The following is a 23620-nucleotide window of genomic DNA, read 5'->3' as shown; positions in this document are numbered from 1 at the left end:
ACGAGATAAACGGCAAAGGAAGGTTTGAAACATCAGCGGACGAGTTGGAAACGTGAGTGAAGCGGAAAGGAACCAGCTCGGTGTCTCACTGAGAAATTCCAATAGGTACCTGACATCACCGGCGCCTGAATGTCCTGTGTTTGGCGCTCTCTAGCAAAGGCCAAATGGTCAGTTTGGTGGCGTTCAAGGAGACGAAGCCTTTTCAAAGACGTTTCTTGTTTTTGAAGCCCGTCTCAGATGCCGTCTGATGGTTATGGCGCTGCAGCGGGCACCAGTAACGGCCTTGATTTAGGTCGAGGATCGTCTCCACGGGCAGCTAATTGTATCCTCCAGCTCAGTGCTGGTGACATTTTTTGGGTCTTCCACTTGACTTTTTGGTCAATAACCCTCAGGATGATTTAAGAAATTCCAAATGACCGTCTCACTGTGTCCCACCTCAGCGAGAGACCCTGCTTATGCAGTTCAACAACCCGACCACGTTCACAAAGGCAATGTTTTCTTGCCTTTGCCATCAGAACGTCATGAGTGCGACTACCTGACAGAAAATCACAATGAATCCACATTTCTGCACAGATTTGTCCTTTAAAGGCATGCGGTCCTAAACCTTTGATCAGCTGTAAAACAGCTGTTTAAGTTTAAGTGTTGTATTTAATAAACTGCATGTTTAAAAAAATGTTGTGTCTCACTCCTGCTGCTTCTTGTTGCATGTTGAAGCTCGATTTGGAACCTTGTTAAAATCCAAGCATGCAAAATATGATTTTTTGTCATTTTTCAAGTGGTCTTAAACTTTTGATGGGGACGTATCTGGGGATTCTAAACATCGTTGTAAAGACCTCTAATATACACACAAACACAAGAAATAATCCTAAAAACATACACGAGCTTACGATAGAAATACAAAAACACCAAAAACTTTAAGCTATCATCATAGGTTGAACATTTAGACCCTGGACTAACTGCCTCCAGAGCTTTTATGATGTCCTGATATTTACTGACTGAGACCTGTAAACAGCCACTCGCAGGTGGCTTTTTCTCACTTTGCATCACACAGAACAAAGCAGCCGTGTTGCGTTTGCACTGTTGTACCTCAGATGGTGTACACGTCACCATATATTTGCATACTGCACAGGCTCCAGATCAGGACAAACATTTCTTAAACACCTACTGAGGTGACTGGAAAAAGCTGTGACTGGTTTTCTGGACCACCAGGGGGCAGCACAGACCTGCCGAGGCGCTGGAACAGATGTGAAGCAGACTCAGTACAGATGTGGTTCACAGCAGCAGAGGGCAGACTGGCAGCAGCTCTCCCTCCTGTGATGGTGTCCTCGCTCTTTGACGGTGACCAGGTTCTAATTTGTGAGTCGGGGCCGTGTTTTATCGGACCGGTCCTGAGATTCAGAGGCTGGTAAACATGAGTCAAACCTCACAGTTAAGTTAAGATGAAGGATTCAATAACAATGCAGAGTGGGGGATTTCTTTCACAGCACCACATGTTGGGACACACAAATGGATTTGATGAACGTTTTATGATCCAGAGAGGGAAAAAAGCTGCCCTGTAAAACCAAAACTTTCACTTAAGCCTTTCTCCTCTTCCCCCTCCCTCCTGCCCAGCTCATCTTCCTCTTCCTCCTCTTCCTCCCCCAGCCTGCAGAGTGTTTGGAAGAACAAAAAGTCATCTGCTGTCCATCTGGCCGCTGTGCTGGGCGGTAATACCCCCTCATATTCCTCTGCTTCCCAAGCACCCGTGGACAATCCATTCTCTCACCCCCCCACCCCCGTCCCTGCCTTACCCTCCAGTTCCACCACAACCCCCCACTGGCCCCGATCCCTGTCCCAGGACCGAGAGGTGGGATCCGGTGTCAGTGCCCCAGAAAGACCCCTCTCTCTGGAACATGTGGGGGATCAGCAGCAGTGTTGCTCAGAGGGCTCAGTTTCACTGTTTGGGATTCTCACAGTAGCTTGCAACATATCCAACGCTTCCCAGGTGCTGGCAGCTCGCAGCAAAGCCGGGACAGAAAAGTGCTCAAGTTTTCTCACAAAGAGCAAAAACAAGAACTCCTCTGACACGATGAAGGTTTTCACATTGTGAGTCTGCAGGTTAACGTCTGTCTAAATCACACTCCACATGCTAAAGTAATGATGTCTGAAAAAAAAACAGTCATAGGGAAAAAGTCTGTTTGTGTTTCTGACATATGCAACATCCAACATCCAGTCCTCTAAACAGATGCATGTGACACATCTGAACGTCAACAAAGGCACCTGAGATGTCATTACAGGCTTAAGACGAATTAAAAACCACTAACAACCATTAAGTTACAAGAAACAAGCTTGAAAAACAACAACAAAAACATTTTTTTAAAAACTATTAAAATAATAAAAACAAATTAATTAATAAAAACTGTCACTAAAAATAAAAGCAGGTATTTAAACTTGCAGCGTGTAAATTCTCATCACTAGATGTCAGTAGATTGTAGATTTGAGTCAGCTGAGTTCTGTATGTAACCGAGCTACCGTACAAATCTGGCTGCCCTTCATCTGCAGTGAGTGTAGGCTGTCAGCACGCTACATCTGCTGTTAGCTGCTGTTAGCTGCTGTTAGCTGGCACTGGTTAAACTTTCTTTGTCAGTTGCTGACGCTCAGTTAAAAACTCTCATATAATATGAGAACGTAATCAAACTTTATTAGAGGTAAAGACTGATTTTTACTAGACTAACTAGCATTAGCTAGCATAATGTTAGCTTATAACCAGCTGTTGTTGCTGTGTAGCTGTCTGGAGACAGTATCCACTCCCCTGACAATCAGTAACAGCAGCATTACTTTGAATAAATGAGGACGTTTTCGTGAGTTGCAGCCCTGACTTCATTTCAGGGGAAGAGGCTTGAGGTGACGAGGAAGAGGATGGGGTTTTATAAGACGCGGTTCATGTGAACATAAAGGATATTGCTGTTATTAATTTAACATGATTAAACTGAATGCATTTATATGAGAAGCAGTATTTCAAAAATTTATTGAAATACAAAAATGTTAAATTTAACATTTACCAAAGTCAGAAAAAATCTCAGCGTTCAGAAACTGTTGACTACTTTTTCTCCAAAATCTCTGCAGCTGCTGGACGGCTGCAGGTTTCTGTGCCTCCTCACAACAGTGAGGACACTCAGTGGGGTTCAGATCCAAGCTAACCTTCCTCAGTGCTGATTCAGATGTAATGCATGTGGTCAAATGTGGACCTGCTTCATATTTATGAGTCTCAGATTTAAAATGAACATAGAGTCTTAGCTTTAAATGTCATTTATATGAGTGTAATATAATTAAGCCACTGGACGACGGTCGTGTTCTCTGGTTACAACAGAGGACAGTTTCACTGAGATGTGAGAAAATAAAGACACAAAAAAGGAGCCCGGCGTGGCGAGCGCTCAGCTCGTGTTTTCTAAAAACATCATCGTGTAAAATCAACTTTTCAGACTCGGGCATGAACAGGACGCTTTTGTTTTTACAAGAATGCTTTAAGGATTAAGTGATTGGATTGAGACATTTTCTCTCTTACTTTTTAACATGAGTGTGCTTAGGGTTCTGTCTTTTTAGGTAATAAATATATTTTTAAAAGATGTGTTGTGGAAAGTTTGCCACTTAGACTAATACACAGTGAGTTTTTACCTCGGCTCAGCTGCTCTCTGAGGCTCTTTGCATCATTATTTTCACTGCTTTGCTGTCTGGTTGAGCCTCGCTGCTGTATCAGCCTTTTTCTGCAGCAGCAGGGAGTCATTTTCACTGAAAAGACTCATGTAAAGAAAATCCTCTCTGAACTCGGCCTGGAATTTAGAAGCTGAAGAGTCAGAGATGATGCACCAAAACAGACGGGTTAGATCAGACAGGAACACAGCTCCAAATGAATGCTAATGTTCTTCATCCCAGTGAGCTTCACGAGTTCATGTTTCGGTTTGGTTCTTTTATTGCATTAGTGAGATGGTCACTGATATATATCCTCTGTGTGTATTCTAGTTTCACCTTCTTTTGTGATTTCTTTCTGTCTCCCGGTCAACTCCCTGAAGAAAGCCTGACATGCTGCATGGAAGCATTGTGAGCTAAGGCTGCTCACCTGCGTTGTCCAGGATATAAGAGCTGGCTTAGATGAGCTGCCCGGTCTCTCTCTTCAACCTGTTGGTGATCTTTGTTTCAGTCTCTGTGCTCCCCTGTTTAGGTCAGGTTTGCATGTCTGTTACTTCCTGTGAGCCTTATGTTCAGTTTCTCTTCCTCTTGTCTCATCAGGTAGATTTAGTTTAGCTGTGTTTCACCAGGTGTCTCCATCCTCCCCTGAACTTTTCTTGTGTATTTAAACCCTCAGTTTGCTTCTGTTCTTGGTTGCATCGTGATTCACGTTGTTTTCTTCTGTTGCTTTGTATCCTTCTAGTCCTGTTTTTCGCTCCTGTTCTGCTCTGTTCTGGTTTGCTCCATCTGTCGCCACCAATGAAGTCTGTGTTTAAGATTAAATCTTGTCTCACGAGTCATACGTCGGGGTCTGCCACATCATTCCTGACTCTGCTTCTGAGTTTCCACAATAATTCTGTGCTTGCTGTTTGTTGCAGTGACCCCTAGTGGGCAAAACAAATGTACAAGGGACATCGTGTTTGGTTCAGTCAGACTGAGACCATAAACTTAGCAGGAAAGTGTTTACTGAGCTCAGAGATGAAGCAAGCAGCAGCTCATGTTTGTCTCGACTATCAGTCCTGAACACAGCAAACCTCTGCAGCTCAGTAGTCTCCTCGATCTGTTCCAAATTTACCAGTGAACAGCTTCTGAAAGCGTCCACTGCTTCTTAAAAATAGCCCCAAAGATGCAAGCTGTTCCGGATACAGATACGACTGTGGAGGAAGCTGAGCGAGTGCTCCACCTCTACAGATCAACCAGCTTCTCTGCTGGATATTGTCGCCTACATGCAGCACACAGGAGGGACTGAAATAACCCACTGTGCCCTCTCTGAGTGGTACTAGATTTCTGCAATGTGCCAGAGAAAAAGGATGGGGGCCACTTGTCAGAACTGGGTTTTTCAGCTCCTAAGTGATGAGGAACGGCTCTGCAGGCTCACTAATGTACAGTAAATGCGACGGGTGGGTTGGATTGTTGAGTTATGCAAGGCTTTCAGCCCTCTGTAATAGTGCAATACTTTGGCATGTTGCGTAACAGATTTGTCCTCCTCGCTTTTTTAATGCAAGTCCAACGATGCTTCCACTGTCCCCGTCCATTTCCATCCCTGCCCTTTACCTTTGCGCAGCGGGAATACAGTGATTAATTCACCTCTTCAATAACTCTGAGAGCTTCTTTTTGGACAGTGGAGAGCGTGCCATTTTGCAGGAATGTAAATGTTAATCAGTGCTGACTGCAGTTTCAGTGTCTCCTCCGTGTTATCATCCAAAAGAAGCAAAAATCACAGAGATATCAAACCTATTAATCAACTTCAACACAAAACCTGTCGTGTTCCCGTCACCTGTGTGTGCGTCTACAGCAGTTTGTGTTTGCTTTGTTTGCTCGCCAAGTCTGGGTGGCGTAGCAGTGAAAGGGTCAAGCCGAGGCTGACCTGAGCCCAGTCATGTTGCAGGCCACGCCCCTCCCTGACCTGTGAGCAAGGCCCGATGGAAAGACAACCTGCCTCATATCACTTCTAAAGCCTTGTTGTTTTAAAAGAAAAGAGCCAAAAGCATTTGCTGACATCATTAAATCATCCAGCGAGTCCTCGTCTCCGTGACAGAGATGGTTTAGTTCAGGGGTGTCAAACATATGGCCCGGGGGCCACTACCGGCCTGCTTAAGAGTCCAGTTGAGCACAGCTGTATTTTCTCCTTAATAGTGTCTCACATCACAAGAGTGTGAACTGATACCTTGACTTGAGTCAGAGGTCTGAATCATCATCAGCTTTACACTGAGTAACATCACCCACAGCATCCACAGCTACACCACAGGACGTACACAGAACCAGTCAACCAGTAAAAAGATTTGTTTTTTTTAATTATGGGAGAAAGTCATGACTGAGCTCTCAGCAGAGAGCCGTGCAAAAAACCAACATCTGAGACTGTTTTACTTATTTAATGTGACAATTTCAGAGTGTGCTTCTTTAAAGAAAGAGGACCAGACCATCCAACTTCTGCTCAGGGTGCTGGACGGGCTGGCAGAGGGTGGAAGGTGGGGGTAAACCTGAACGGGTCAACAGTCAATCACAGGGCTAACGCAGAAAGACTCCAAGCAGGACGGCACACGTCCCACAGACTGACTGTCACCCCTGGTTTATCTGCACTCACAGCTGAGTGAAAGGAAGAAGGTGTCTTTCATAAAAAGGAAGAAATGAACGAAGGGGAACCAAAAAGGAAATTAGCACTGATACTGGACCACGGGTAGGTCCTCCACCTGTTACAGGTGATGCGAAACCAGGTGAGCTCATTACTGAAGGTAACCAGTGAGCCAGCGAGGTGTCTCTGACCTGGCGGTAAAGAGCGCAGGTTTGGAGCCCAACACGCTCTGACACGTTTGGCGTTGGTGGGTTCATACGATACCGCTGCATTTGCTGGAGATGATGCAGAGCTGACAGACTGGCTTCTGCTTGCAAACCAAGTAAAATGTTTCGGAAGCTGACAAGCAAAGAATTCACAGCTGTACAGTTTATCCACGTACAGTTCATATCGTGCAATACAGCCTTAGAACAAAGGTCAGACTGTAAACTGCGGTGCTCTCCTCTGTGGTTTGAAATGCTGGCACATGGTGAAAGGTGGCATAAGATTAAAAGCTTTCACAATGGATGCCTCCGAAAATATGACACATCTGGCCAAAAGTCAGTCGAGTAGAGAGCTCTAAACACAGACAAAGTGCTCACAGTGGCTCGGCCATGTCCTCGGATCGCTCCAGGATGGGCATCGCCTGGAAAACACAAGGTCGGCCACAGAAACATGGTGGCAAAGCTGAAGGAGGAACACGTGGACATGCAGACCTACTGACTAACAGTTCACAGTCAGCTCAGCTTCAAACATGGTGGACTAAACCTTCCTTACACTGAAATACAGCTGCTATCACCAAACATCCTCATACGTCAATCAGGCATCTGTCCGTCTTTACCTCAGAGAAGCTCCGCCTCTATAAGACGCTCCTTTTACACGAGGTCATGTGACCTGTTCCTCCAGCTGTTTCTATGGCACAGGGTTTATTTTCTAGCTGTTTGTTGCTCCATAACAACATTTCTGAGACATGTTACATTAAATTGAAAATGAGGTCATAGTAAAATTTCCCAGTTGAAACATTTCATATATTTTCTATTATAAATAAAATATATGTTTATGACATTTGCAAGTCATTGATTTCTGTTTTTATTTGCACTCTACACAGCTCACCAGTGTTTTGGGACTGGGCTTCGTTATTTTCTTCATTGTGGCTTCAGTAATAACACAGAATTTCAGTGATACGTTGATTTTAAGAGCTTCAGAGGACAGATGACTGTCAGTGACGTTCGAATGATTCAGTGCACGAGCATGAGGACGCGTGTGCTTGCTTAGGAAAAGTTCAAACTCAAATATACTTCCCACTGTTTGCGTAACAGGAGCTTCTCCGTCCTGCATGTGCAGAAATCTGCTGTTAAAACACGGGTCGCTGTGCGTGTTTCTGACTGACCCTTTCATGGTATTAATGCAGTTTTTATGTTTAGACGTGTCTGTTTTCATACATATAAACACATTTAATATTCATGTTCCTTGTAATTAGTCAAATCTCAGCGCGTCTCACAGTTCTGTCCTTTCCCTGCTGCTATCTCACTGTATGCTGCTGTGTGCTGAATGATATAATAAGAGTTTACATATACAGTCATCCATCAGACACCAAGGTGGAGAAAGAACAATCCTACCGTAACTGTGAATTACAACAACAATAAATACGTAAATGAATCATATTCAAGCACATTTGAACTTCTTCTCTCACAAACAAAGACCCGACCGCTGGGATGCAAAATGTTTGATTAAATAAAAATAGGAATAAAGAGTCAGGGAGAGTCTGTGGGTCGGGGCGCTGTCTCACCGCAGGCTGAATCCTCCTGAGGTACCTGAGCTGGTGGACGGCCGGACAGGTAAGTGCATCAGATCAGGTGTTTTAATTACCTTAAATTAATTGATTCAATTGAAACGTAAATTATGAGATTAAGTAGCTGTTCCTGTTACTTTGTGTAAACATTGTAGACTGATACTGTCTGTATTAATAATAATAACAATAATAATTTGTTAAATTGTTCTGGCACCTTTCAAGAAAACCAAGGATGCTTCACACAGGAGAAGCAAAACAAGAGCCTTGCTCTGCCGGAGGTTTCTCCTGCCCACTGTTGCCGGCGTTGCTCACAGGGGGTCGTCTGAACCCCCGGTTGTGTGTGACTGGTAGACAGAAAACACTTTTTTGTGTGAATGATGAAAGGGGACGAAGCACTTTGAATAGTGTACAACGCACCTAAAGTCGACTGTTGTCATGATTTGAAAAAACTTTATTTTGTATAATTCACCATTTAGCCTTAGAACATTTTTCACTGATTCTTCTTCTGCTGTTATATTTGAAACCTTTTTCTGTTTATTTCAGTCTCCCAGCTGAGCTGTGACGTCACACAGACGCCGACAGTCAGCAGGAGAAATCAGGCTTCCTGACTCTGGTCCAGTGTGCGCTCCCACTTTGTATTCAACAGAACAGCTCTTTCAATCTTTGAATGTTTACAAGTCACACACTGCAAAATCTCCAGTAGAGCAGAGTCTACATGTGTCCACAAACTACCAGCATTTCTAGTTATTTTCCAGTGTTAGAAAACCAGCACGTGTCCAACAGTGGACACACACAGACACCTTTGTAGTGTCAATGTAACACTGGTGATTCTGCAGCTACGCGCTATAATGTTATATTTATCTGAGATTTACAGCAGAAAAAAAGTCCCACTGAATCAGTTTTTTCTTCTGATTTTATAATATTACATGAATTAACATAATTTACAGTTAATTACTTGTTCCTGGTTATTACTATAAAGTTTGCAACTATTTCTTCATTTCTTCAGAGATTTCCCGTCATGACCGAAGGACGTCGCAGACGGCAGTCGATGTGGAGCAGCTAGCTAACAAGCTGCAACTCCGGAGTTGCATCACTGCATGACACAGAAATATTTCTGGGACTTTTGAGAGTGTCCTGATGCTCTCAATCTTGTGTTTCGTTAACAATAGTTTTCAGTGACCTGATGAAAAGCTTGTGCAGCGTACAGACCGACATGTTTTTAATGCAGGAATTCAAAATAAGTGACCAGAGTCTTGCAAACATATGGCTTTTTATTTAACTGAATGAATATTGTAACATTAATTCAAAAGAAACATGAACATCTATCCACATGTCTCGGCTTTTGCTCTTTTTTTAATATGAACGAATCCAAACAACAGACGAGCGCGACCTTAAATCTGAGCCATCGCGTTTAAATACAGACTGAAAGGAAATATGCAGAATACCGAGCAAAACCAGGACAGTAAACCAAATCAGGAATGTACAACACAGTGTTTATGTTCACGTAAAGAAACGTAATGTTAGTGGTGAAGTTCTTCCATTTTACACAGCTTCTTTTCTTTTGGTGTCTTTCAGCACAAATTATTCACAGAATCTACAGCTCAAACATTTTGTTTCCGGCTCTTCGTGTAAGGTGTGCTCAGGGCAAAGGGCCAGATTCAGAAACTGCATTTTGTCTTGATTATTTCTCAGTGTTTGACTCTTTCACAGTACATCCTTCCTGCCTCCAGAGGTGGCATCTTTCTGCCGTTTGTCCAGTCGGTGAGGTTACTGCAAGGAACCACGCGAACAACATCAAGTCTGGCTGCGTGAGAACATTTCTTTACAAAAACACCAACAAAAAACAGGATCTCACCCTTTCAGTCAACATTCCTATATATTTTACTGTTTTAGGCCACGCCCACGCCTGAATACTGCTGTTAAAAACGATGAAGGCGAAGACCAGGCGGACCTCTTAATACTGCATAACCCCTCCCACAACACGAAGGGTCCGGACACACACACACACACACACACACACACACACACACACACACACACACACACACACACACACACACACACACACACACACACACACACAACTGTGAACTGAGAAGAAATCTTTGGTCAACATTAGCAGTTTGCAACAAAGAGAACAGTGAAGACAGATCATAGAAACACCGTACAATAACTTATTGTTCTACCTCACAACACGATAGCTTTTCAACAGAGACTGTTTTGCTGGGACGAGTGAAACGACGAGTGTAGGAGTTACTTCACTACGGCTTCACGGGGCAGACGTGGACGTCCGACGACAGAAACACTGGAAGAGAAAAAACACTTGCAGGATTCGACAACACAAGGAAAACTTTAAAAAAACATCCGTGTGGACTAAAGGGCTCAAAGGAAAACCAAAATAAATCAGCACGACGCCGAAACCAACTGGCTGACCTGCGCAGGTTTTGGTTGTTTTAAATGAATTTGGTTTCCTCTCTGCTCGTCCCTTTCTCGCCTACAGTAACGGATGAATGACGGCGTGATGTTTCCAAAGTGCTAACGGGTGAGCCTTCTTTATTACGCGCCCAGGAAAAACAACAAAAGAACAACTTGGACAAAGTAAACGTTGGCCTTTGAGGTCTACTCCTGTTCCATGGGGGAACCCGAGCTAACAGCCAGGTTCCTGTGGAGGTTCGGGTTCTGGCTGTGCCTGTTCCTGCTCCGCACGGAGGAGAACGACGTGTCGCAGCCGGGGACTTTACACTTGTGAAGAAGTCTCAGATGGACAGTCTTGTAATGGGCTCTGAATGTGCCCTTGTTGCTGTAGACCTTTTGGCAGACGTGGCACGTTATTGGAGATCCACCCCCACCTCCCTGAAGCCCTCCTTGTCCTCCCTCGCCACAGCCCAGGGTCCTCCCCCCTTCGAGTGCAAGCTCGTCGCCCCCGGGCCTGCCCACGCCGATCCCATCGCAGCTTTCATCGCTGTCCTCCACGGGGAGCGCCTCCTCCTCGTCTTCCTCGGCCCCCTCCCCTTCCTCGCTGCCGGCTCCGTCTGAGTCCCAGGAAGACTGAGCGCTGCCACGAGGCGGGGCAGAGGATGAGGTGCTCAGGTCCAGGACTGCCCCATCCTCCCCGCTTACGCCGCCTTCCCCACCTCCCAATCTCTGAGTCTCTCCCACCGGAGACGCCTCGGCGCTGTCCAGAGCCGTGGACATTTTGCTCATCGGGAAGACCAGACCCATGCGGTTGTGCCCTCGGAAGATGACGGAGGTCTGGCCGCTCGGATCCCGGTGGGGCGGGTCTCGGTCCCGCTGCTCTTGGCAGTACTCCAGCCCGGCAGAGTCTCTGTCTCGACAAAGGGAGGCGTGAGAGTAGAGGGCGTTGGCCGGGCTGAAGGAGTCTTTGGTCAGCAGCTTGTGGTGCAGGTTCAGGTTGGCGCTGTGTCTGCGGGTGACAAACAAAAATGACACTGTGAGTGTTTCAGTCAGTTTACCTCAAAATTTCATGTGAAACATTTATTGTTATTGCAGCTGCACAAAGAGTGATGAGCGTCCGTCTGCATGCGAGCGCACATCGCACTGACAGAGAGGGCTATCCAAGTTTGGATCACTTTTGGAAGGTTCGGATAAAAAGTGTCTTCAGTGTTTTTAACAAGGTGACAAGATTTCAGGTGACTGTGGCTGTTTTCCACAAACATTAACGCAGGGCAGCGTTCTTAGCCCTCTGCTGTGGTTTGGGTACAAAGTGAGAAGCACCTTCAGAAATGTAGAATTGCTATTAGCTGATGGAAGTTCAGTTCAATTCAGCACCAAAACAATACAACACAGCAACGATCACTTTATCCAGTAAAGACCCAACAGTCAGGGGGAAGCAGTAGGCGACACCGGGGAAGAAAAACTCCCACAGAGGTCACACTGCTGTTCTGTCGCTATGGTGATGCTGAACTGTCCCCTTTCAAAGAGCGAGAGCTTGAATCTGAGCAGGCGAGGTTTTTCCTCTCCACTGTCACCAAATGCTAGCTCACAGGGGGTCATCTGATTGTCTATTGATGTTTTACACTATAATGAGCCTTGAGGCGACTGCTGTTGTGATTTGGTGCTATATAAGTACAAATGGATCGATCTGTATCTGTGAGACGCAGCCAGCACGAGAACAGGCTGTCATCACACACGTACAGTCTTTACCCTGTGAGCGCCAAACCCCGACTCTGTTTTTGATTGACGAGACTCGAGGACACAGTTTGCTAAAGCAGATGCACTTTCAGCTGCACCGTCAGTGCGAACAGATGCAGTTTGTAACGTTTCCTACAGATTCATGAATACAGAAACCTGACGTGGTGCTGCACAGACATGCAGGCTGCACTTTTGTGACTTTAAGTTGTTGTTGTTTATAAATACTCGAACGTGCACTTGTGTCAGGAGGAGAAATCGAGCGCCTCTCACCTGTCTCTGCTCCTGCGGGAGGGGAAGGCGGCGTTGCAGCCGTCCACCGTGCACATGTGCATCTCCTTCAGGTGGACGTTTTGGTAGTGCATCTTGACGCTGTAGGGGTTTTTGAAGTTCTTGCTGCAGATCTCACAGTGGTGCGGCAGGACGGCGTCGGGATCGAGGTGAGATAACCCCGAGTCTCCGTAGTCATCTCCGCAGCCATCGGACGCCTCCCTCTCTGTGAGCTGGAGGCCGCCGCCATTCGTCAGCCTGTGCTCGCCGTCGTCCCACTTGAGTTCTGACATCTTGTTGAGGCCGTGCTCGCGGTCCTCCCTCTCTGGGTCCTGGCAGAGCGAGCTGTCATCACAGTGATTGTCCATCAGCCTGTTTTCGAAGGGGGAGGACGCGCAGGTGATGACGCCGGTCTCGGCTAGCCTCGAGCCGTCGTCTTTGTCCTCCCTCTCTGTCCTTTCTCTCTCCAAACTTTGCTCTCTCTCCATGTCTTTGCCCTGGTACGCATCTCTGGCTTCCTTCTCCTCCCCAGCTTGTCTTGTGCACAGACGTCCTTCCTCTTTGTTACCGTCGCACTCGTCCTTGTCCCTGCCGTGTAAGGGAGTTTCATCCTCGGAGCTGCTCTCCTTATCCTGCTCGTCTCGCTCCACCATCTCCTTTTCTATCTTTATTGGCATGCTGGACTTGCGAGACTTTTTCTTTGGTATCGGGTCAGTCGTGCAGGGCTCGGGGGCTGTGAGGGGTTTGACGGGCACAGAGGAGGACAGCAGAGGAAGCGAGGGTAGCGTTCCCGGGGTGTTGGCGAGCTCAGCCGGGGTTACCAGGCTTCTGTAGAAAGGCAGGACTGGTTGGACTGTTTTTAAGTTGGGGAAGAGGATGCCGCTTTGGCCCATGCTGGGGAACGAGCTGCTGTGGAGCTTGGAGCCAGAGTCCATGTGGCTCACCATGTAGCTGGACACCGATTTTTGGCTCTCTGCAGAGCAGATGGAGATGGGGGTGCCGTATTCAGGCCTCTTCTCTCCTTCAGAGCTCTCGTCAGCGGACAAGTTGCTCCGCAGGTCTTTGTCCCGGTTGTTGCGGTTCATGGGCATATGGAGGCGTGGGTTTGGGTTGGCACTGTGGCGATTGCGGCTGCGCAGCGAGCTGAACACCATGTTGCAGCCCTCGATGGTGCACTTGTGCTTGATCTTGAGGTGCACTGCGTTGTAGTGGATTTTCAGCGTGCCTTTGTCATAGAACGTCTTCTCGCAGGCGTTGCAAAACACACGACCCTTCTTCAGAGAGCCTCCTCCGGCGATGCCTCCCGAGACGCCACCGCCACTCCCGTTTCTGTCCAATGAGCGCAGTTTGCTCTCCGGTGACATCTGGGTCACGTCGGAGCTGATGGACGGCGTGCACGGTGTGGAGGGCCCGTCTGAGTAATTGTCACTGGTGGAGAAGTCCTCGGCCTCGATCTTCGTGCTGGCGGAGAGGCCGTCCGTCGGCTTGTCTCCACTTCGGTCGAGGTCAGCTGAGAACGAGATGGCGCCGGAGCTGAGCAGCGTGCTCTCCGACGGGTGCGACAGAGAGGGGTGATTTCCCCTGAGCAGACCGTCCCGCCCCTGAACGTCCTGCCGCTGGCCCTGCTGCTCCATCGGCCCGCGGCACAGCGGCTGGTGCTGCTGATGTTGCTGGTGCTGCTGTTGCATCGCCCCCGTGTGCGAGCCCAGGAACGGCGCCGGGACAGAGCCGAGCAGCTGGAACGGCAGCATGAAGGCCATGCTGTTGATGAAGTTCTCGAAGTGGTGCATGCTGTTGCCGCTCAGCTTATCGGTCTTGGACGCGGAGAGGTTGGCAGCCGTGCGGGGGGTGTTTCGCTCGATGAACGTGCGGATGTCGGAGTTGGTGCGGGTGCTGGGAACCAGCACTGCCTGGCCCTCTTTGTCCTGCAGAGCCATCAGCTCCACGATGGATTTGGTCTCCCCGAAACGCAGGAACTGCTGCAGCGTGGCGATCTCCTCCTCGAACGTCATGATCGCCCAGCGGTCCAACACCTTCCCCGCGACATCCTGCAGAGAGAAGAGAGGAGAGGGCAGAGGAAGTAGGAGAAAGAAAGGAGAGAGCGGTTTCATCATCGGCATTAAAAGTGTCTGCTGGCTTGCTCATACATATTCACACAGTGGGCTGCACGACACACCTTATAAAGCAGATTGGCAGGGCGGCTAAATAAAGGAATCAGATGGAGTGTTAATGCGAGCGGGCAGCGCAGAACCCCGAGAAAGCTCATTACGCAGACACGCAGCGCTTCATCTCGCAGGTCATTTCTCTTCATTTAAATCATGTGGATGTGCCTGCTCTGCATCGGCAGGACACACACACGCACGCGCACACTCCCAAAGGCGAGCGCAAATAAATACGTGCACAACATACCACACACACATATCTGCGGCGAGGGCGGGGGGAGCAGAAGGCGCCGTGCATTGATCAAGCGGGTCCTCTCTGCCTCAGCCCGGCTGTAATCACATGTGAGTTTGGGGGTCTTTGAAAGTGAGGAGCGGCTTCGTGCCATAACCGCGATTAATATTTCATCACAGAGCATTCATTGGGTGCCTGTCGAGGATTCTGACTCTACGTTCGCCATTAGATGAGCTAACATGAATTAAACGCAGCCCAGCTTGAATACTTGATGATGTACTAATCGAAGTGAGATCTGTGTGCGCGCCTGACACGGCGCCTGCAGCCTCGGACCCGGCCGGCTTGGCGCCGGCTTGAGAGGAAATCTGGAGCAAAAGACATAATGTTTACAAATGTAGCGGGCAGTTCGGAGACCTCCCCGAGCCCGGTGGTACCGCCTCGGCGGGGCACCGCTCGTGGCATCGCTTTGCCGTGGCACCCCCCCGCCCTTTCCTGCCTGGCGTCAACCATGATTTTCTGACTCCCCCTCCTCCCTCGCCTTCCTCAGAAATTCCTTCAGTCTCTCCCTTCATGTACTCGCGGGCTGTGGTGGTGTTTCTCAGGTGTCCCGCTCACACGTCTATCCAGGAAAGTGTTTTAACTTTGTTTTTCGTCACTGCGGCGGCCGAAAAACTGAGTCTGAACACAACCCGAGTCCACAAAATGCTGGAAAAACAGGAGGAAATGAAGGCGTGATATTTAAAAATATGCATTGATATTGTGTCGTAATGCATGACCAATAATATGAGAAATAATCGTTCTTGTCTCACAGACGCTCATCTCCTCCATGCACTCAAAAACATGCAGTACACAAAGTTGTAGATGATTATTTCAGGTTTCCCCGAAAGAGATTTTGGCCACAACAAAACTGAATCCAACAGCTTTCTAATTAAACTAATTAAATTAACACTTTTACCAGCTACATAACATTCAATTCAACTTTATTTATACACAACAACAGTCGCCTCAAGGCGCTTTATACTGTAAGGCAGACCCTACAATAACACATACAGAGAAAACCCAACAATCATATGACCCCCTATGAGCAGCACTTTGGCGACAGTGGGAAGGAAAAACTCCCTTTTAACAGGAAGAAACCTCCAGCAGAACCAGGCTCAGGGAGGGGCGGGGCCATCTGCTGTGATTGGTTGGGGTGAGAGATCACATGTCTGTGCTTATCAAATGGTTACGATTAACAAAGAAATGCACAGATTGTTGTAAAATAAGTGAACAGTCAGACATCAGCCTGCACTTCCTCTAACATCCACTAGAGGCTCCAGTCTCGGGGAGCCGCTCTGTTAAACGTGTTAAACGGCTCCAACAGAAGATAACTGATACACTCAGAATACGACTGTAAGGAGAGTCTGTGGCTATCAGCAGTAAAGCAACGTCCCCCATCCTGATTTCTTTTGTAAAATTATTAAATTAATTTTTATAGAACTTTTCTTTGTAGAAGAGCGCTGAGCTTAGCTTAGCATAAACCCTGGAGGCAGCTAAACTGAAGTCTTAAACTGAATGAACACCGACGATTGAAGGCTTCTTTCTCACTCACAGAGTCTTTCTAGAGCTTCTCCAGCTGCAGCCAGATGCAGCACAGGTGTCCTTAAATTTGTCACTCATGAGGTGTCCACAGGAGCAGCAGGCACACATGTTTTTAATGTGCAAGCTTACTGTTATATTCAAACATGAACCACGATCAATTTGTGAACCTGATCATCGAATCCCTGCTCCCCTGACTGATGAGCCACACATGCAGGTGGCATTGTGCCGCAGACCGTTGCTGAACGCTAACGTGTTCAGTCAAACCTTTCCTGAAATGTCGCGCACACCAGCCGAGGCTTCTTCAGTCCTAAGCGCTCACCTGCAGCACGTATCCTCGTATGTAGTCCTGCAGCGTCCAGTCGAGCGCGTTCAGGATCTGGATCACCTCCTCCTGCTTCAGGACGGAGAACAGGCGGTCCAGGAGGATCTTGAGGCGGATGGGGATGGCCTGCGTGCCGTACAGCATCAGGCTGCAGATGTCGAACACCACATTGGAGTGGACAATCTCCACCTGGCTGCTCTGGTACATGTGGTGCACCTTCAGCTTGCTCAGGGCTGAAACACAGGGGTCACGTTTGAACAGATTAGAATCTGAGATCACAGAGTTCAGCTCCGCCTGGGCGCTGCATGCGTGTTTGTGCTGCTGCATGTTCACATTTCACATTCCTGTCCGCTCTCTCACTCCGCTTGCATTATTAAATTGAGTTCAAGCATTTATTAATATTTTTTTGATCGAATCTTTGGGCCTAAATGTAACAAATCAAATAAAAACAGGAACAAAAGAAAAAGAATGAAAAATAAATAAACAATAATCTTCATTAAATATTGGACAACAAATAAAATCTGTTCACTGCACTTCAGGTTGCTCAGCAACTTAACCTTTATTATTATTATTATTTGTTTTCATTCACCGAACAATTTCCTGTTAGATCGTTTTACTACTTTTTAAATTTACTTTTTATTCTTTCTATTTACCATTTTATTTATTTAGTTTAAAGAAATATATAATTTCTAATTTAAGTTTTATTTAACTAAATTTTAATTTAGCTTTTTTATTATAATACCTTAATTTTGCTTGTTTTTATTCGGTATTATTACATTTTATTTAGATTTTTATTTATTGAACTTCTTTAGTTATTTATTTTTATGTCATTCACTTTTTATTTTAACTCTTTTTTTGTCCTTTAGAAATTTGGCTTCTAACTTCGTGCTCTATATTGTGTGTATGACAGAGTGGGTATTACTGGACGATGTTAACTGGAGGGAATAACGCAGCATTCAAGTCTGTGTAGCAGAAATAATCATCAGAACACAAAATGATGGTGATTCAAGCAGAGTGTTGGACACATTAGAATAATTACAGGAAATAAATGTGACTCTCGCTCTGTAAACTCTGACTTCCAGAGCTTCAGCGATCATTAAAATCCCGCTGCGGTCACCCTGTTAGTCCACCATCATCCTCTGTGTTTACGCCACAGAGCGATGACTCTAAAGGACTTTTAAAGCTTCGGTTCACCTAAATCTGAAAGCTCCAGTTCTCCAGATTTTCAGACGGTATCTCAATAAAGTGATGAGTGATTGTCTTGAGACAAAAAGCCTTCAGGTGACTCCAGGCGTTACTCTAAGTACTTAAATCACACTTTTCTGGCCTTTGTGAGAACTCAAAAAATGTTTTGTTTTTTTTACTTCGTGCTTTTACTTAAAAAAAAGCTGCATAAATAATATTTAGTGAATAAAATCCTCAGTCAAGAAAAAAGAATTATTTTTGATTTTCTGTTTGCGATTTTCTTTTAAATAGACCGATTGTGTCTGCAGGGCCTGGAAACGTCTTATTTATGTGAGGAAGAATGACAGACACCAGCTGGGAGTAATCTGGGATGCACTGCAGGGAGGAGCTCAGGGTTCTGTGTCATCATTAAAATCAACACTTTTTCTCCCGAGTCAGCAAACGTGAAGTTCAGGATTCACGCACGCCAACAAAGGCAGAGGGCCAAACATGTTGCCGTGCGCCGCGGGTTACTCGATTACGTTAAACACGCAGGATTTCTCTCTGTGACGGTTCCTAATGTTTAACCTGGGTCTGTGTAAAGGCGACAGTGTCATCGCTGCGCTCACTTTTCTAACTTTATTTAAACACGTCCATGTGAACAACACTGTGCAGCTCTGCAGCCACACTTCATGTTGCATCTCTGTTTGAATTTAAACGCCGCGTGGTCGTAGAATCTCCCTGACTACAGCATCCATCTGATGCTCAAAGCCTCCGACTGTGTCTGAACTTCAGCGGTGCTCTGCTCTTCTTTATTAAATTTTTAAACACAGCTCACATCTTATCGTCTCACAGGACACAGCTGCACGTTTCACTTACAGTTAATCTGAAAAATAATAAAACTAAAAACAGGAAGCTACTTTCTTGATTCCATTTTAATGGTTTTATTTGCGAGTCTGTCAGCAAACTAGAAATTAGATTCCTTTGGCACACAGATAAATAGATTCAGATTTCAGCGTGAAAGCTTTTTAAATCAAAGATTTCTGACTGATAATAACGACAAACTCTCGTCTTACCGTGAGCCACCCAGCCATGCTTGCAGTTTTCACACTGCCTCCTCTTCAGCTTCCCCGGCTTGAAGCTGTCACAGTTACAGTTCACCAAAGTGCAGCAGATAGCCTGTCAACACACACACACACACACACACACACACACACACACACACACACACACACACACACACAGAATTCTTTACAATGAAAGCAGATAGAATCAGATAAACTGCAGGTTTTCTTTTCCTGTGTTGTGAACGGTTTTCCTTACATTAAAACACTGCAGAGGCCTTTCACACATTTAGTCACACTGGATGTGGGAAGAAACGCCAAATTCCTGACATCAAGACCCGACACGACTGATGTCAAGGCCTCTCTGTAATTTTATAAATTACTAAACGAAAAATATTTCATGTATTTCTTACAGAAAATCACCAGTAATTTAACACCTGTGTGGGGTTAAAATGACTGGTAGAGAAACCAAAGCAGATCTGAGCAGCAGAGCGTGGAGATGATCAGCTGCAGGTTTTAAAAAGCATTGAACACATTTTAAAGTTCCTAATGAATTAACAGGCAGGCACTTAATGGCAGCTTTGACTGATAATAAGCGTCAGAGCGCTGCGTTTATTTTTGGTGTTGAAGGCAGTAAAAATAATCAAAGTGTCAAAAACGAAAAATCAGCAAAATTATCAAAACTGTGAAAATGAAACATTTAAAATTACAGTGAATGCAATTTTTTTTTTAATGAGAAGAAAGACGAAGGAAAAACTGACACAAGTGAATAAAATGATTATTGTTACATTTGCATTATTTTTAGATTCCAGGTAAGCAGCGAGTCGGTCACCCTGAGTCTCCTCCTCTCTGCTGACCTTCAGCTGGCAATAATAACATCAATAACAACAATAATCATAAAGTATTTATTTGTGCAGTGTTTGGTTTTGTCCATGCAGCGATGCTGTGGCTGCAGAGGAAACCAGGTGAGCGCTGCACCTGAGAGCTGTGGTGCTCTCCAGCAGCCTTCTTGTGCTTAGTGTCACATTAAATTCACATGTTAATGTGCCACATACATATAAAACCTTCTGTTTTTTAGAATTAATTTTAGGATCTCGTCAGGTCGGTTTAGCAGCAAACTCCTCCTGTGCTGCACACCAGCTCGACGATTGTTTAGCTGTTCGTGTGATGTTTTATTCTAGTCTTTATTGATTTGAATCATTGGCTGATGGTTTATGATGAAGTTCGCTTCTTTTCATAATGTGGTTAGCAGATCAGCAGAGTCACAAACATGCTGTTTAACACGTTTTTGTGTTTGTGCAGGAAAAGTGATTAATTGTAATTAGAGTAATTTATGTCCAGCCTTAAAAATCCGTCAGTGTTTCCATAAAACACATGAAGATCATTTTGGGTGTCAAAAATTTTTATTAAATAAAAGAAAATTTGCAAACGTGATCTGAATCTGGAACCCCGACAACAAACCTCCACCTCAGTACGCAGTCAAGGCAAAAAAGAAGTGCTGAGAGTGTGTGTGTGTGTGTGTGTGTGTGTGTGTGTGTGTGTGTGTGTGTGTGTGTGTGTGTGTGTGTGTGTGTGTGCAGCTTCGCTCTCCTTACAAAGCTACATAAAAAATGTACAATCGCCAAGTTGCCCGTGGAAACTGAAAGAAGGAGCACGACTGCCTTTGGTGATTTCTCCCCCATCACTTCGTGGTTTGCCCCGTTAGCACAGGTGTGTGTGTGTGTGTGTGTGTGTGTGTGTGTGTGTGTGTGCAGGGCTGCCGGGCAGGTCGGACACACCTGGACTACAAAACCAATCAATGACAGCCTGAGGCGTGCGTGTGCACACACACACACACACACACACACACACACACACACACACACACAGGGTTCAGAGGGCTCTGTCCATTACCTCCTCAGCTAATGGGATGAAGATGCAGGAAGTGATGACGACGATAATGAGTCCAGTTTTCTGAGGAGCTGCTGACTGTGCAGCGACCTGCAGAGAGGAGCCCTACACTAAAAATGACTCCACTTCCTGCTCTCTAAAAAAAAAAAAGAGTCATATCTGAACGGAGGAGCATCATCAGATTTATGATCAAAGCCGCTGTTGTTAGCGCTACACGCTGAAAACCTTGGGGTGGCTGCGCTCCGCCACCTCTCTCCCTCCGCATCTATAATGCATGATCAGCAGGGGTTTAGTATACATGAGCAGCATGCTCATCTCCACCAGAGCCCGGTCCCTCTCCACGAGGAGGAAGAGCGTGGGCGGATGGGTAAGGAGCCTCCTCCTCCTCGTTTAGTCAGTTCTACGCTCGAGGCTGGGTTCGTCCTTCACCTCGCGGTAACCTCGCATCGTTAGGACGAATAAACGGACCGAGGTGAAGGTGGTGGCAGCTACCTGAGCGCGGGGTGGCAGCTCCGGCCTCCGGCCCCGTGACGCCTATCTGCCACCCTGTCTGCACCCTCTCCGCCGGCCTCTTATGTTGGGTTTTACCTCCCGAGGACCACGGCGGCCTCCTCGGGACAGCGGCGAGGTGTGAAAACCCCTTTGCTCATCTCTCAGCAACATAATCCCATCATTACAGAGCGCCGAGACCCAACACGGCCCAATTAGTCTAATCCCGTCTCGCTGTGGGTGCACACACACCCCCTGCTGCTGCCCCCCTAATATACATCTCAATCTCACACACACACACACACACACACACACACACACACACACACACACACACACACACATTCCAGTGCTTGCAGTCGTTTATCTTAATTAGCGAGTCACTTCATGAGTTCCTGAGAAGAAGGAGAGGTGGAGGAGGAAATATGGCAGCGCGGGGCAGGCCACTGCTACCGCCGCTCTCAGTGACCGAGAAGAACCCACCAACTCTCCGCCCCCCTCCCCGCCGCCGCAACCATCCCTTTCTCTTTGCTGTTGTCACAACAAAGCGGCAGCTGCTCGCACGCATCAATGACGCCGCTGACAAGAAGACTAATTGCACAAAATGATGCGTCCCCGTCAGACTTCTTCAAGCTAAAGTTAACACGGTGTCACTTTCTTTATATCGTACAACAGTGTAACCCCCGCCTCCACCTCCGCCTCCACGTTACACGTCTTCGATTAGCACCGTGACAGCACGGGGCATCGAATAAACGACAAAACGAAAGCGCGCTGTCGTCAGGAGGGGACGCATTCATTTCACTGCGCCGGGTGAGCGACCGTGAACACTTTAATGCGAGTTCCTCTCATTCACAGAAAAATCCACTTCCACTCTCAGAGCTTTGCTCCACATCTCAGGTATCCCGAGGTCGTGTGATGACACCTCAGCTCTGCTGATTAAACAAACAGGTGCATGAATGATGCAGAATCAAAGGAAGCGATGCAGCCTTGGTTCTCTCTGTATACATTCGTATGACACGTTTGCGCTTCCATCTTTAACGTGAAAACAGATGGAGCCTCGTGGCGTGCACGCTCTGATTCTGACGCCGTCTCTCCGGTTTGTTTCAGCATTTAGTTTGAGGCCGTGTGTGGGAAGGAGGCCGTGGAGGGAGAGGAGGTGAGGCCAGGACAAGACAAAAGTGAGAGAAGAAGAAGAAGAAGGAGCAGGAGGAGGTGGAGGTAAGTATGCCATAAAACAGCATCCATACTCTGACGATGTGAAATCTCTCCACGCTCAGCAGCGGGGTTCACTGGATTTTACTGGCTTCAGGTTAACCTGCGCACGTTATTGCGCCGCCGTTACAAAGACTGACACTTTTATGAGAATTATTAAAAGCTTTAAACGCAGCTGCTTCCTGGTGATCGGATCTGCTTTCTCGCTCCACCGCGTCTTAAAAAGACGTGGAATAAAACACAAACACGGCTTCAAGGCCAGACGCAGAGAGAAAAGAAGAAGCTGGAACATGATGTGTGCGTCCGCTGCTGCAGCCAAACACACAAAGAGAAAGAAAATGACATCGTCCTCTCTGGCGTTTAAAATAAACTCTTTAAAATATGTCCGCGTCCTCGGAGACTCGCGGGAGCGAACAGCTGCTTGGACGTGGGCCGTGCGGGGATGGACGGGGACACATTGGACTAATGCGCTGGAAAACTAATCAATTAGCAGCAGCTCGCTCGACTCTGACTGCTGCCAAAGAGCCGCGAGGAAAAGGGAGAGACTGACGGCCAAGTGCGAGGGACCACATTTTACTGTCAGCCATTAATCAGTTAACGCGACGATTACACAGAGGGGATAAAAACAGGAAGTGTGCATGAAGAAATCGTCTGCGATTCGGCACAGATATCCCTCAGCTTTACTTTTTTTGTGTAAACTGATAAATTCTTGGCGAAAACATCGTTGAGCCCACCGAGAGCTACCAGAACGTATTTCTCCTCTTCACGCTGGAAACAACAAATCAAAGAAAGACCATTTATTATTCTTATTTTTAGGATTTATCATGAGCGCCAACAAACATCCAAAACACGAAGCAGTTTATTCAGAAAACACGATTTACTGACACTTATTCATTATGAGAGACAAAAACACGAGTAAATCCTCCTCAAACCTGTTGTCTGGTTTATAACTGATCTCTTCATAAAATTAATAATGCCGTTTAATACGAAACACAGTCACTGGATTTTTATTTCAAATTAAAATGACTGATGTTGTT

The 23620-nt window shown here is 46.4% G+C and overlaps 1 protein-coding gene across 3 annotated transcripts in view; it reads right to left on the bottom strand.

The window, feature by feature from the left end:
- Positions 1-10422: 10422 nt before the first annotated feature.
- bnc1 (basonuclin zinc finger protein 1) overlaps positions 10423-23620 on the bottom strand; it is a 32776-nt gene continuing 19578 nt past the window's right edge. For all 3 annotated transcript variants that reach the window (XM_085467634.1, XM_085467468.1, XM_085467545.1), the window contains exons 2-5: positions 19005-19107; positions 16762-16997; positions 12471-14515; positions 10423-11472 (exon numbers count right to left, since the gene is read on the bottom strand). In XM_085467634.1, the coding sequence (XP_085323760.1) occupies positions 10668-11472; positions 12471-14515; positions 16762-16971 (3060 nt within the window). In that variant the 5' untranslated portion in view covers positions 16972-16997; positions 19005-19107 and the 3' untranslated portion in view covers positions 10423-10667. The remainder of the gene's footprint in view (positions 11473-12470; positions 14516-16761; positions 16998-19004; positions 19108-23620) is intronic.

The sequence above is a fragment of the Copadichromis virginalis genome, linkage group LG1 (assembly GCF_057382275.1).
Source record: "Copadichromis virginalis isolate Kocher_CV1m ecotype Utaka linkage group LG1, C_Virginalis_male_GT1.1, whole genome shotgun sequence".
Classification (NCBI taxonomy): Eukaryota; Metazoa; Chordata; class Actinopteri; order Cichliformes; family Cichlidae; genus Copadichromis; species Copadichromis virginalis.
This window is presented reverse-complemented; position numbering and strand designations above follow the sequence as displayed.